The sequence below is a fragment of the Anguilla rostrata genome, chromosome 1, assembly GCF_018555375.3.
Source record: "Anguilla rostrata isolate EN2019 chromosome 1, ASM1855537v3, whole genome shotgun sequence".
Taxonomy (NCBI): Eukaryota; Metazoa; Chordata; class Actinopteri; order Anguilliformes; family Anguillidae; genus Anguilla; species Anguilla rostrata.
This window is the reverse complement of record NC_057933.1, coordinates 50,121,119-50,134,432: the sequence shown is the minus strand read 5'-3', so window position 1 is coordinate 50,134,432 and position 13,314 is coordinate 50,121,119. Positions and strand designations below refer to the sequence as shown.

The window sequence follows — 13,314 nt, the reverse complement described above, 5'->3', positions numbered from 1 at the left end:
CTTTTACACGCGGTCTCCGCTCCCCTTCCGCCCCGCCGAGTTCGCTGCCGGGGAGGGGAGCGTTCTCCCCGCGCGGAGTCCCGGGGACGCGCCGCCCCGCGTTCGGGAGAAACGGCCCGGCGTGGGCGGAGAGCGTTTCCGCGGACGGGCTTCCGGGAGCGTGAATCCGGCGCGTTCCCCCAGGGGGGCCGCGCTCCGACACGGAGGACAGTGACCTGAGGAGGCCTGGAGCGAGCTGCAGAGGCCCAGCTGCGGTCCCTGGGATCTGGGGGCGTGCAGACAGCGACGGAGGCCTGGTATTCAGGATTCTCTCAGAGCGGGACGCCTCCCTCCCCCTCACCCAGAGTAAGGCTGGGGAAACGCAGGATGCAGGCTGTAGGCCGCAAACAGAGCCTGCTTTGGCACCTGCAGATAGGCCTTCCCCGAGGACCAGGAACTTCAGGGAAGCTTCGCTACCTCCCGCAGCTTCGCTACCTCTGGCAGACCCGCACATTGAGTTCATGTGTCATAGAAACGGGCTCTGGACCACATTGAGCCCATAGTTAGACGGCAGGCTGCATATGCAGTCATGTGATAAACGTCATTAGCAGTGAGAGGAGACGGGGGTCTTACCTGAGTTGCGGCAGTCCTCTCCCTGCTGGGGCACCTGTATGGAGAAGGCCAGGAGGTCGGGGGCCAGCAGGGACTCGGGTTTGCGGATCTCGTTTAGCCACTTCCTCATGTGCAGCTCTTTGGTGTCAGAAGGACCCTGGATCAGCGGCACAAGCTTCTCCTTCCCCCCCTCAGCTGCTCCTGCAGCAGGAACCAAGCACAGACTGTTACACAAACATCTGTAAAACTAAGGCACTGACTATAACACTAACATCTGTAACACTAAGGCACTGACTATAACACTAACATCTGTAACACTGAGGCACAGACTGTTACACTAACATCTGTAACACTGGGGCACAGACCTTTACACTAACATCTGTAACACTGAGGCACAGACTGTTACACTAACATCTGTAACACTGGGGCACAGACCTTTACACTAACATCTGTAACACTGGGGCACAGACCTTCACACTAACATCTGTAACACTGGGGCACAGACTGTTACACTAACATCTGTAACACTAAGGCACTGACTATAACACTAACATCTGTAACACCGAGGCACAGACTGTTACACTAACATCTGTAACACTGAGGCACAGACTTTAACACTAACATCTGTAACACTAAGGCACTGACTATAACACTAACATCTGTAACACTGAGGCACAGACTTTAACACTAACATCTGTAACACTAAGGCACTGACTATAACACTAACATCTGTGACACTGAGGCACAGACTATTATTACACTAACATCTGTAACACCGAGGCACAGACTGTTACACTAACATCTGTAACACTGAGGCACAGACTGTTACACTAACATCTGTAACACTGGGGCACAGACTTTAACACTAACATCTGTAACACCGAGGCACAGACTGGTACACTAACATCTGTGACACTGAGGCACAGACTGGTACACTAACATCTGTGACACTGAGGCACAGACTTTAACACTAACATCTGTGACACTGAGGCACAGACTGTTACACTAACATCTGTGACACTGAGGCACAGACTTTAACACTAACATCCGTAACACTGGGGCACAGACCTTTACACTAACATCTGTAACAATGGACAGACCTTTACACTAACATCTGTAACACTGAGGCACAGACTTTGACACTAACATCTGTAACACTGGGGCACAGACTTTAACACTAACATCTGTAACACTGAGGCACAGACTTTAACACTAACATCTGTAACACTGAGGCACAGACTGTTACACTAACATCTGTAACAATGGGGCACAGACTGTTACACTAACATCTGTAACATTGGGGCACAGACTGTTACACTAACATCTGTAACAATGGGGCACAGACTGTTACACTAACATCTGTAACATTGGGGCACAGACTTGGGGCACAGAAACACTTTTCCACAGCACTTCACCAGGCCCCATTTTTGGGTGGTATTTTATTTTCCCGTCAGGACATTTCTTTCATATAGAAAATGTCCGGAGATGAACATCACATGCTACACATGCTGCACCACTGAGGAGCAGGAAAGCAGCATGGCTATTCAATCTCCACCCGATGAGGAACTGCAGGGCCCATGATAGCATTCCCCTGGAGAGCGGCCCTCCCGATGACAGCGACGACACACAGACACACACTGTAAGCCAAGCCGGCTGGGAGCGGCCGGGCTTGTAAAAGAGGAGGCCGGGCCGGTCCTCCAGCGCGGGCCGTAAAGTTTAACGGGCGCAGCTGCACACACCTGGGGTTCTGGCGCACACTTTTAGGGCCCCCACGGTCCCCGAGGCGCAGCGCACCGCCGCCCGGCTGCAGCACTTCAGCTCCACGTTCTGCACCGAGCCCTCCAGGGTCGGCCACGGGCTCGGAGACTTCGCACCTAATAAAAGAGAACGCGGAGTGAAGCGTCGCGCTCGCGATGAAGCGCCCGGGCCGCGCTCCGCCCGGCGACTCCGCCGCGCTTCCACCACCTCGCCAGGTGCTCTCCCGCCCAGGTCAGGCCTGCGAAACATGCGCGGGAGGGAGGGAGCGAGGGAGAGGCCATCCCTGTGCCCCTCTGGTTCCCAGGCACGTTAGCGCGTCGCTGCTAATGAACCTGTCTGCGGGGCGCTGGGACAGGCTGGGGTTCAGTCACTTTTGCCAGTTACATTGCCAATGCAGCAGCAGCTAGTCACAGAGCTAGCATGCATTCAACAACAGACTGTGAGGGAGAGGGAGGGCGGGGGGGACAGATGGCAGAAAACAAAAACTGAGTAAAATCAGAAACAGATTAGGAGACGTTGGTTGAAATTACTGGGAAGAGCTGCGCACACAGACAAACGCACGTAAGCATTTCTCTCTCAAACCAAACCTGCAGCATCATCAAATTTCAGGGTGACCAGCAAGAGCAGCAAACACTCAAAAGTCAATGACGGCACCGTCGTATGGGCGGAGCGGAGATCTACAAGATTAATCTTCGCTAACTTTGCTGCTCTAGAATTTACCGCGGCAGTGTGTCCGTTCCTTCAGGTCACGCAACCCGCTAGGTCGCGTAGCCGCGGTCCGACTCACTGCTCTGTTTGGTGTTGAAGCCCAATGGCAGGAGAGAAGAAAAAGCCAAACAGAAATATTGGCACCATCTGTCATCACCATCTCAGGACAAGTTACATACTTCCTGAGCGTCTCCTGTTGCACTAAGATACAGTTACACTGTAAACGGGTTTCCTGATATGTACGTATGTGTGTACATACATCGGAAGACCAGAAGGCACAGAGGGTGGCTCTTTTATTTGGTCGTATTTTTCTATATAATATTTTTTGACGTGGAACCTGGACAATGTCCACCGTTGTTCCAAACCGGACTGTCCCAGGAGCTTCCTCGCTCAGGCTGTGCCGCTTGGACGCGATACAGAACATATCGACTGACGCAGTTAAAATGGACACCCCGAGACGTGTTCTATTTCACGGTGCTGTTCAGCGGTGTGTCGTACTAAATCACTAGTGCCTCTCAGTGTAAGGGCGCGTCCACGGCCTGGTATCAAATTCTGACGGAGCCACTGCTGGCCAGGAGGACTACGGTCACCCTGGGTTCTAGTTAACAGGACTGACCCTGGCTCATCTCGTAAGAGAAACTCCTGAGCCAGCTATGTTTGACGTGTACTCCTATGTCGTAAGGACTACGCAGTTCAACCAGTGGACTGCAGAGTGAAGAGGAGAGATGACTGGTAGTGCTCAGCTCAGACAAGGGCACGTACACGTGTACAAGTCTGCGTTCATCTGAGCACCATGCATGGAAAAGGCAGGTCTGACAACATGCATCATCATTTCAAATTACAGAAAAAAAACAAGTTGGGGACAAAATTCTCTGTTTTTTTTTTTAATTCTTTTTCAAAATGTACAAGTATAAACAAAATTCATGTCATTAACTTTATTTCTATTCAAATAAAGTATTTGAAAATTAAATCAAAGAAAGTATAGACTAGTGGATCTTGTCCTCGTTGGGCTCAAATGGTTGTTACATTAATCAGACCGACTTACCCTGGATTTAATTTTCTATTAAAATTTGTGAAACCAGTGTCGGTGCCAATTATTGACATGGAAAGGGTTTAATATTATTTTATTAATGAGCAAGGGAAAGAGCATGCAGTGAGATGGGGCGAACATCAAATAAACAGCCGGTATAAAATGTTACGAGAGTTAAAGTAACTCAAATAAATGCTATACTGCAAGGCTGAGGCTGACATAAATAGATGCCGGTCATGGTAGAAGGGTGTTGTTTATTGGCAGTTTAGCCTTGTGTAAAAGACACCTGCTCGCACTGAGTAATGTAGATTTCTGTTCACCCCGCTGAAGCCCGGCCCTGCTTGGCGCTGTGTGTACCATGTGACACGGAACAGGGCCGAGGTGGGCAGGCTCCTACTCCACCAGAGCGGAGCGGCGCTTCGCAGGGTGAAACCCCACAGCTACGCTCCAGCCGGTGCAGCCACAGGCATGCGTGCCGCGAATGCTGGCCTGCCACGCGTATCCCCCTCACGAGGGCGAAAGGCACACAGAACAAACGCCTGCCCTGCCGAGGGGCGCCAGACGCCCGGTTAGGGGCCGAATGTTCGGTCTTCAAATCATTTGCACGGGTTCGGGTTGTGGTCGGACAATATAAATGTTCGGTCTGAACTGATTGAAATTGGACCACTAGTTTGTAATGAATTCCATGTTCCATCTCCACTGATGAGGGACTGTTACACCTTTTTCCCCCTAATTCTCCTTACCCCCTCCAGTCAATGATCGGTTTCTGAAACTCCCCCTTCTCCCTCTGTTTCACCATGAAGCGTAAAGCTACGCGACTGTCGTCTGTGTGTGCCTGTGCATGGCGTCTGGTTTTCACAAATTCTGAATCTGGCAACCCCAAGCACCGAGGCCTTTTTTCTCCGTTTTCAGACACACTGCTATGAGCCCCTGACAGGAAATCCAGCGAATACATTTTCTACCACAAGCATAGTTGCTAAACTCTTATATAATCTATTCCAATCATAACTAATTTTCAGTTTATTTTCCATCCCACGGAGAGACAAAAATAACATTTCCACCGACAAACAGTCAAGGGCACCCCCGTGCAGAACCTCAAGCGATGTTTTTAAAGCGGCAGCAGCACCACGCTTTAACCAAGCCGCTCGTGGAAAGTATTTAAGAGTGATGTACAAAATGCTAATAAATAACAGCTATTAATACTGAATCAATAAAGCAGTTATGGGCCCTGCCAGAGGGGCTTAAAGCACCACGCTACGTGGACTGGCTCCAGCTCATTATTCTCCAGCAGGCTCTGGACGGGCTCCAGATTTCCGGGGTTTAAAAAGCACGGGAGATCGAGCCAGGTCAAGCGCTTCTCTCCGCTTCGTTTGGGCTCCCATCTGCAGGCTGACGGATATCTTCGCTGTCTGAGGATGACCAAATCGTTCGGGGTCCTCGGATTTTTCGCCGTCAGCGGCGCACCCCTGCCGAGAGGCCTGCTTCCACCCCGCGCCCCGCGGGCCCCGGTCCCGGAAGGACACGGGCTCTCGTTCTGAGGCATCCACTCAAACGACCAGGCGCTCAGGCAGGGGGTGGAACTGCCGGCAGCCTGGATAAATCATCTGAGTCTGGCCAGGGACTGAGAGGACTCGATTAGGTCTTTTTTGGACAGCTCTTTTCTGTCATTTGTCTGGGGCCTGAGGGCCCGTTCGCAGCAGGCCCTCCCCAAACGGCCGTGGAAATGGCCGGACACCTCGCCGCCGGCTGTCGGACGGGCCTCTTTAAGCCGCGCGGCCTCCTCGGGCGGCCCGCCGGTGCCCGGGCGCGGGCCCGATGGCATCTGTTTTAGATGAATGGGTCCCTCGACGGTGGGCTAGAGTTACGGAGGGGGACATCTGTGCCCAGGGACCGCCGAAAGCAGCCCCTCAATCACGCGCGCGCAACCTGCAGCCCCGTTTGAAGTGATACTCGGCTGTCGTCGGAGGGGGAGGAGCCTTCCTGGTGCGACGGGTGGCGGTGGCCCCGCCTATCCCCCTTTGGAATGCGATATCCTGCGAAGGCCTGGTAAAGTCGCGGTTAAGCAGCATGGCTTTAGAGAGGGGAGTTTTCACCCGTCCTGATGAAGGAACTTGCACCTGCACTGCACTCCTCAAATACCGGTCGCTGAAAGCCCTCAATTATTTGGTGGGGAACAAAACCAGGGTCTCCCCCCTCTGAACCATTGCCTCTGAAGAAGCATTCTGATTGGCTTAGAGTCACTGAGTTTCCCCAAAAATCCACAAGGCGCTACCACACAGACGTCCGCGCCGCTTCTGAAAGCGATACAGCTACGCAACTGCGCGCCGAGACAGAAGCTTTCCCAAACTGCGCTACAATAACATCTTAAAAGTAGCAGGATGGTTATGCAATTTAGTAAAATATAACTGGTGAAGACGGAAGGTCGCTGTGAATTACCACATGAGCTTCTGAATCGCGGCAGCAGTCAGTGGCGCTCGTGGCTGGAATTCAGCACGAATGCGCTCATTCCCCTTTAAATGCAAGTAACCGTATACATAATCCCTCAGATCACTTTTCCAAACAGACTCCACAGTGTTCTTTACACATCAGCTTTAATAAAGTCAGTAATATTCCACAGGACTGTCACTCAGATGTATAAATGTATACATACTGAATTTGAATTGCATTAAGATTCAGTCAGCGAAAGTACAAACTTGTCAGACCGACAGTAAACAACACTCCACTGTGGCCCATTATGGTTTCCCATGGCACATCTACACTGCGTTAGCAAGCCCAATAAAGGCGTGAGAAGCAGACCAAAATATGGCACACCAGTGTTTAACAGGGGGCTGTGGAAAAACATTGTGTTTGGGAATTTGCTGTGCGTCCTCTCCTGGCTGGTGAACGAGGCGCGGGCTGGCACTGGTACACCTGCTCCCCGCGCCTCCCCTCCGGAATGTTCTGCGCAGCTGTTTCCCTCATAAAGAGTGGGCAGAGAGAAAGTGAAACACATGGCGAGGGACGCGGGGGCCGGCGGGTCGCCGCGGTCACCGTCGCGACCTGTGCAGCCGGTGCGGCGCTCTTATTTGCCCATGGGGGAGGGGGGGAGCGGGGGTCGAGGTGCGCCTGGTCTGCGTAAACACACAGCTGGAGGCTGGGGGTTGGGGGGCGTCAGCCACTCCATCAAACACTCAAAGGCCAGATCGGGGTAGCCGTGGGCCCCCGCCACCCCAAAAGGCTGGAGTGCCATAAGAGAGCAGGGTGCGGACGATGGATTCGGTTTCCGCACCACGCTTTGGAAAACCCAACTCCTCAGCTCGGGTCTGCCCGATGAATTCTGGGAACATCTGGGCACCCAAAACATTACATGCAAGACCGGGGCCTCAACCTGTGCTTTCAACAGCAGCAGCCAAGAACCAGGTTTTTACTGAGGGACTTTTTAGAGACTATTAAAGATTGATGTATAAAATACTAATAAAAAAAAAACAGCTATCAATATCACAAATGTAGTTATGGGGCTTGCCTGCCAAAGCGGTTTTAAACACCCTGGCATCTGGAGCCGCTCCAGTTCTTTATTCACAAACAGCAAATACCTTTAACTTCCACCGTGACCGGTAATGGTGACATCATCAGATTCAGAGGTGTCTGTGGATTTATCGATTCATGTGGTCCTCTGCACTGAGCGTTACAGTATTAACATTCCAACCTAAAGCCGAGAAAGACAACTCAAGCTGTTCTACGGGAAATAAAAACCCTAGGAAAGTGTCCAGTTGGGCATACTGTGCCAAGAATATAGCGTATACTGCAGGCTACTCAACTGGTATGTTCTCGAAAACGTTCCCTGGGTTTACTTTCTTTGGGACTTTTTAGACATGTATATAACTACACAAAGGTAATGTAACCTACTTAATTTTTTTCCCTTTGCTTTGTAATCCGCCAGTGCAAAATGGCCATTTGTCAGTAGTCCCGTATCATTGCTGAGATGTGCTCGCAGATATCAGGAGGGTGTGCAGCCAGCCGTCCTGCTTTCACTCTGCAGGCCTCCCGCTGAGCCTGGAGGTTATTCCTCAGGAGCACTGCACACTGGCACAGGGAATGGGGGATAACACCCTCCCCCCCTGGGCGCCTGCCCTGAAGGCTAGCGCTCAGGGAGACCGTTTCTGACTACCCCTGTTCACACGCGGGGCGTAGCGGCCGCTCGGCAGGCGGGAGCAGGCTGCCACAGACAGCGGGCCCCAGGGAAATCATTAGCGGCCCCTCCAGGTGCTCAGGCAGCAGCGTCGGGCACCGCCTCGCTCCCGGCTTCCGAATTACCGCAATTAAAAAGACGGCACGCCGAAGCCATTTCGGCGGCGCTAGCAGAACGGAGCGGCGGCGTCGCGAGGGGCCCCGCAGGAGACGAGCGTGGGAATTCCCCAGGCCCCCGCTCGCACAGGGACGCCATCGGCAGGGATGACAAGATACGGCGCAGAAAGAAGACAGCGGCTCAGCGGGGAGGACTGGCTACCAGACCCCGGCTTAATGCTCCTCTGACACATTTGGCTACCAACAGTGGATGAGAAGCAGTGGTGCTTTGAAGACACGGCCAACGAATGCCACTGCGGTTCACCAAGAGAGAGACATGAGGCACGTCAGGCCGCAGCTAATGAAATTAAAGCCGCTCTCCTGTCTCCGAAATACGCCCCGGGTTCGCTCCTCTGGAAGCGAAACGCGCCGACGTTTTGTCATCTGCTAATAACGCAAAAATCGATATTTACTCCACGTCCCCTTACCCCCGCCTGTGTGTGCGTGTGCCTCACCCCTCTCTCTCTCTCTGGTTCTGGGGGCTGATGTTTAACAAAGGGGGAGAACTCAGAGCGCAGGACAAAGCCACTTACGCACCCGGCAGCACAGCGTCCCCACGCCGGGTGACGGGAAGCTGAATCGACGGAAAATAAAAAACAGGCTTAGCGTCGCTACGTCCATTTGAGAGTACGGTTTGAGGAGATCTCCCCCCCCCCGCACGCTTGGTTAGCGCTCCGTTGGCGTTTCAGCAGCTCTCCTGTCGCCTGCCCGTCTCGCGCGGCCCTGCTGCTCTCGCTTATATCTCTGTTAGCAGGAGGCTAACGCGGCTAAAACATATCACGCACTACCTTCCCCAAATCCACTCACTCACCGGCTGTGTCAGCTTCCTGTTCAGGAAAAACTATTACTCACAGCATGAAATATAAAACTATCACGACCAGATAAAGTTCATTTCATAATGATAGATAATGCATGTACATAGTTATTTACCAATTTGTCATATCCATAAATCTAAGGCAGCTTTTAAGATATTTAAAAAAAAAGAAGAATGAGTTCCCTCCTCCTGTTAGGCCCTTCTGAAGAAGGAGGCATCTACTCTAATTCTACCTACCTCTTTTATAAGAAACATCCTGAGCTTAATGAAACCATCTGCGTCCGAACTACATTTGAGAAACACTACCCACGCTCCTACCCGAATCACGCACATGTGACTCACAGACTCACGGTGAACAGACACGCTCTAGGTCGCGATCCAAACCGGAGAGGGCCAGCGCGCACCCCTCGCTGTTTTCGTTCTGACAGCCATCCTCCGTGTCATCGCTCCCGCCCCCCCCTCCCCGTTGAGCGGGATCGTTCCATTACCCCCAAACATGCTTTGCATCACATCTCGTTTCATGTGACGAAAGAAAGTTCCCCTCAAAGCAAGATTCTACAGCCTCTTTTTATGTAATAAAAAAATAATAATTTCCTCCCTTTGGCGAGTTTCCTGGCTTCTTTCACGTATCGTCTTTCCACGGGCCAAAACCCCCGCGTAAGGCTGTGATAAACCGGCAGGGATGGTGATAAATAAGCACCCCCCCTCCCCCTAATGAGCAAATGGTACAACCCGGTGTGACCCACCAACCGCTTGTCAATAACTGCCCCCCCCCACCCCCCACACACAAAAGTATATACGTAAATCCATGTAATAACACGTGCCAAAGCGCAGCAGCAACAACACACTCCTGTTTTCCATCGAGCCGATTATTAACCATGAGACGCAGCAGCCTCTTAATGCCGAGGATGGAAGGGGGTTGGGGGCATTGTCTGGATCGACTTAAAACGTCATCGTCCTCGCCCGGACGAGAGGGGCCCGGCTGTGCCTCACTGACGCTTTCGTCCAGAAGAATGGTTTCAAGTTTCCGCAAGATTTATTTACCTATTGTCTCGCACCGACACTACTTTTTTATTTCGAAAGGTCGCTTGTTAAATGAAAAAATTGGTTTGTTTTCTTCGGCCCCCCCCCCCCGCCCTTTCTGTCCCGACGTCAATGCACGAAGCAGACAGGCAGACGTGCATAAATTCTACGAAAAACCAATAAGATACCTCTTCAAAGAATGGGAGAAATTTTAGCGAGAGGCCAAGCTTCGCCGAAACAGACGTCTTCAGGTTTTGATTAATCCTTCGTTTTTCTGACTGACAATCGAGACAACCGCACGCCACCACTTACTGTAAAACTTTCCTTTTCATTTTCTCTGTAAACAAAATGAAATTAATGTGAAATGATGTACGCATAGCTAGGACGGCAGAGAGAATAGAACTGCAGCTCCCTTAACAGATTCCTCCCTGAAAACTGGGGCTCTTCTTTCTGGCATCAGATGTGGTCACCACTGCGTGAATACCTCACGAAAGATGAGTACACTACCAGGGCTAAAACGTAAGCAATGAATCAAAATCCCAATTTCAGTTTTGTTTTCTGATAACCCTTTCATTATTTCACATGTAGCTCTGTGAAGTTCCCCGGTCCTGGAAAAAAACACATAATTATGCAGTGCACTACTGTCATTCAGTAGCTAATCGCACAGTAGGAGTGAACAGAATAAGAAAATGACACCAACCATACAGAAAACCACCATGACCCTCGATATCTCCGTTTTTGGGGTGGTTCAGCCTATAAAAGCACCAAGTTTCAGTGCAGAGCTCACCACACCAAGTGTTTATAATAAAATGTAAAGGTAATTCATTCATATTAATTAATTACCTGAGCAATCTTCAAAGGGCATATGGTTCATTTTTCAATTTGTGAATTCAGTTTGAGTTTGATCACTCATCCTGATAACAGTCACTAAAAATAGGGAGAAGAGAGCAGAGAAGCTGACAGACAGAAAGACAGCAAGGCAGACGGACAAACTCACAAACAGACACAAGCAGACTGACAGAGGCAGGCAGACACAATCAGGTGCTCTGAATAAACTGGTGAACAGGTACACAGGACCATACGGCGGTGCATGTAATTAACCCATCAGTGTGGAGCAGGCAAAAAAACAGTCAGTTTCAACTTCAAATGGTTCCACTCACAGTCACAACACATGGAGCGCAAGTGGAACCATGGGAATACAGCGTGGTAACCAGGGCACATCAAGACCAATGACAGGAGGGGTCCGCTGCGGCCCTCCTATCAGCATCAAGGTGCGTGCTCCAGCGCTAGCAGCTGCTCAGAGCACAGCCGGGGAGGGGGGGGAGGCGGCGATCTCATAACCCAGACCGCGTAAAACGCAGCAGATCACGGGGATCGGCTTTCTGAGATGACAGAGTAATACGAACATCAACACTTCTCCTCCAGTAACACTCGGCCATTAACGACACTTCAAGCGCCGGGTCAAGAGGAAAAAAAGGAATTGCGTCAGTCCCACGTTTCTGATTTCCAAACCATCAGAAGAATTTAAGTTTAGAAGTAAAAAGAAAGAAAAAAAACGATAGCAGTGAGTTCTTTCCACAAGGCGTGAAAAAAATCATTTTTAAAATCGCCAAAAAAAAAAAACGTCAAAAAAAAAAAAACGTGGTGACAAGCTTTTAAGCGATCCCATTCATTTCGCTGCGTTCTGACACAGGCATGAAAAACAAGTGGAATGACCGTTGCTGACGTAACCTCGTGCGCTTTGTTTTGTTTTTATATTATTATTCGAAGGGAGAGTACCGGGACCAAGGGCCGCGAAACTTGTGAAAACAAAGGACTGTTTTAATTACGATACGAGCGAGAGCGAGAGTCCTGAACCACTATCAACATTTCATCTAAAGGAATGCCGTGACACCATCCGCCTCCTGGATCACACATTCTTACCGTCGCTTTCCCATAAATGGGGTCTTATGCGTTCAAAGGCGATGTAATGCAGACACGAAGAGAAGGGCGGACGGAGGAAGGGAGAAAAAAATTTGACCGAAATCCAATTAGGTGCCAAAGGTGGTATTAATAAAAAAAAGAGAAGCAATTTCAGTGTTTTCCTGAAGTGTTCCTTACCACTTAAAGCCAACAGGTTCTCCCCGCAGCTCCGGCCTGGCCCCCGTCCAGCACACCCCATCTGGGCACAGGAGTGCTCTCAGGCACGTATCAGTCATGCTAAAGATATGTCACAGCTAGTATATCAAACGCCAATCGCCTGGCAGCGCCGGCAGGTTAACCCTCTCCTGCCCGCTCACCTTTCCTCGCCGAACTATGAACCGCTATGAACTGCGTGTCCCGTGCAGCTGCAGACAGACTCTGGCTTTCCTACGTTTTCGGGAGGAAAAAAAACGGAAAAAAGGAGACAACAAACGATGTATTGCCTATTTTCTTTTGTCCACCGATACGGAACGCCCAACGGTAATGACAGGCTACATCCTCCGTCCTTTCGGGAGGGCGATCCTGGCACGAGCGGAACCATCCCTGCTTGGGCTATGCTACTTGTGCAACAGCAGGCTCGCCCAAGCAGGAATGGTTTCCAGCTTATTTCCCCATGTTCGCTGCCCCTACGATCGTTCGGCATCTGCGAAAACAGGGAGGAGGTAATAGCTCAGGAGGTAAGACCAATTGTCTGGCAGTCGGAGGGTTGCCGGTTCAAACCCCGCCCGGGGCATGTCGAAGTGTCCTTGAGCAAGACACCTAACCTCTAACCCCTAACTGCTCTGGCGAATGAGAGGCATCAATTGTAAAGCGCTTTGGATAAAAGCGCTATATAAATGCAGTCCATTTACCATTTACCAATTCTCTCCAGACCAAGGGGAGCATCACCGCAACGGGGACAAGAGATTGAGCCGGACACCCCACCCGGGGGGCCCTGTAAGAGTCCTGTATCGTTTCACGCTGTTTTATCAATGACACGTGCTATCGAACAGCGCGAGACGCGGCGCTGAGCTCAGCGTTTAAGAGCGACAGGCTGGGCGCAGCTCGGGGCAGGGAGCGGTTTCACCTTCCGTCACGCCCCCCTCAAGACTGGAATTAAAAGGGA

At 51.1% G+C, this 13,314-nt stretch overlaps 1 protein-coding gene across 4 annotated transcripts in view; it reads right to left on the bottom strand.

The window, feature by feature from the left end:
* The window catches only part of LOC135257716 (intermembrane lipid transfer protein VPS13B-like), a 302,540-nt gene that overhangs the window by 201,689 nt on the left and 87,537 nt on the right, over positions 1-13,314 (bottom strand). For all 4 annotated transcript variants that reach the window (XM_064340776.1, XM_064340785.1, XM_064340767.1 and 1 more), the window contains 2 exons: positions 2,331-2,465; positions 613-792 (listed from right to left, as the gene is read on the bottom strand). In XM_064340776.1, the coding sequence (XP_064196846.1) occupies positions 613-792; positions 2,331-2,465 (315 nt within the window). The remainder of the gene's footprint in view (positions 1-612; positions 793-2,330; positions 2,466-13,314) is intronic.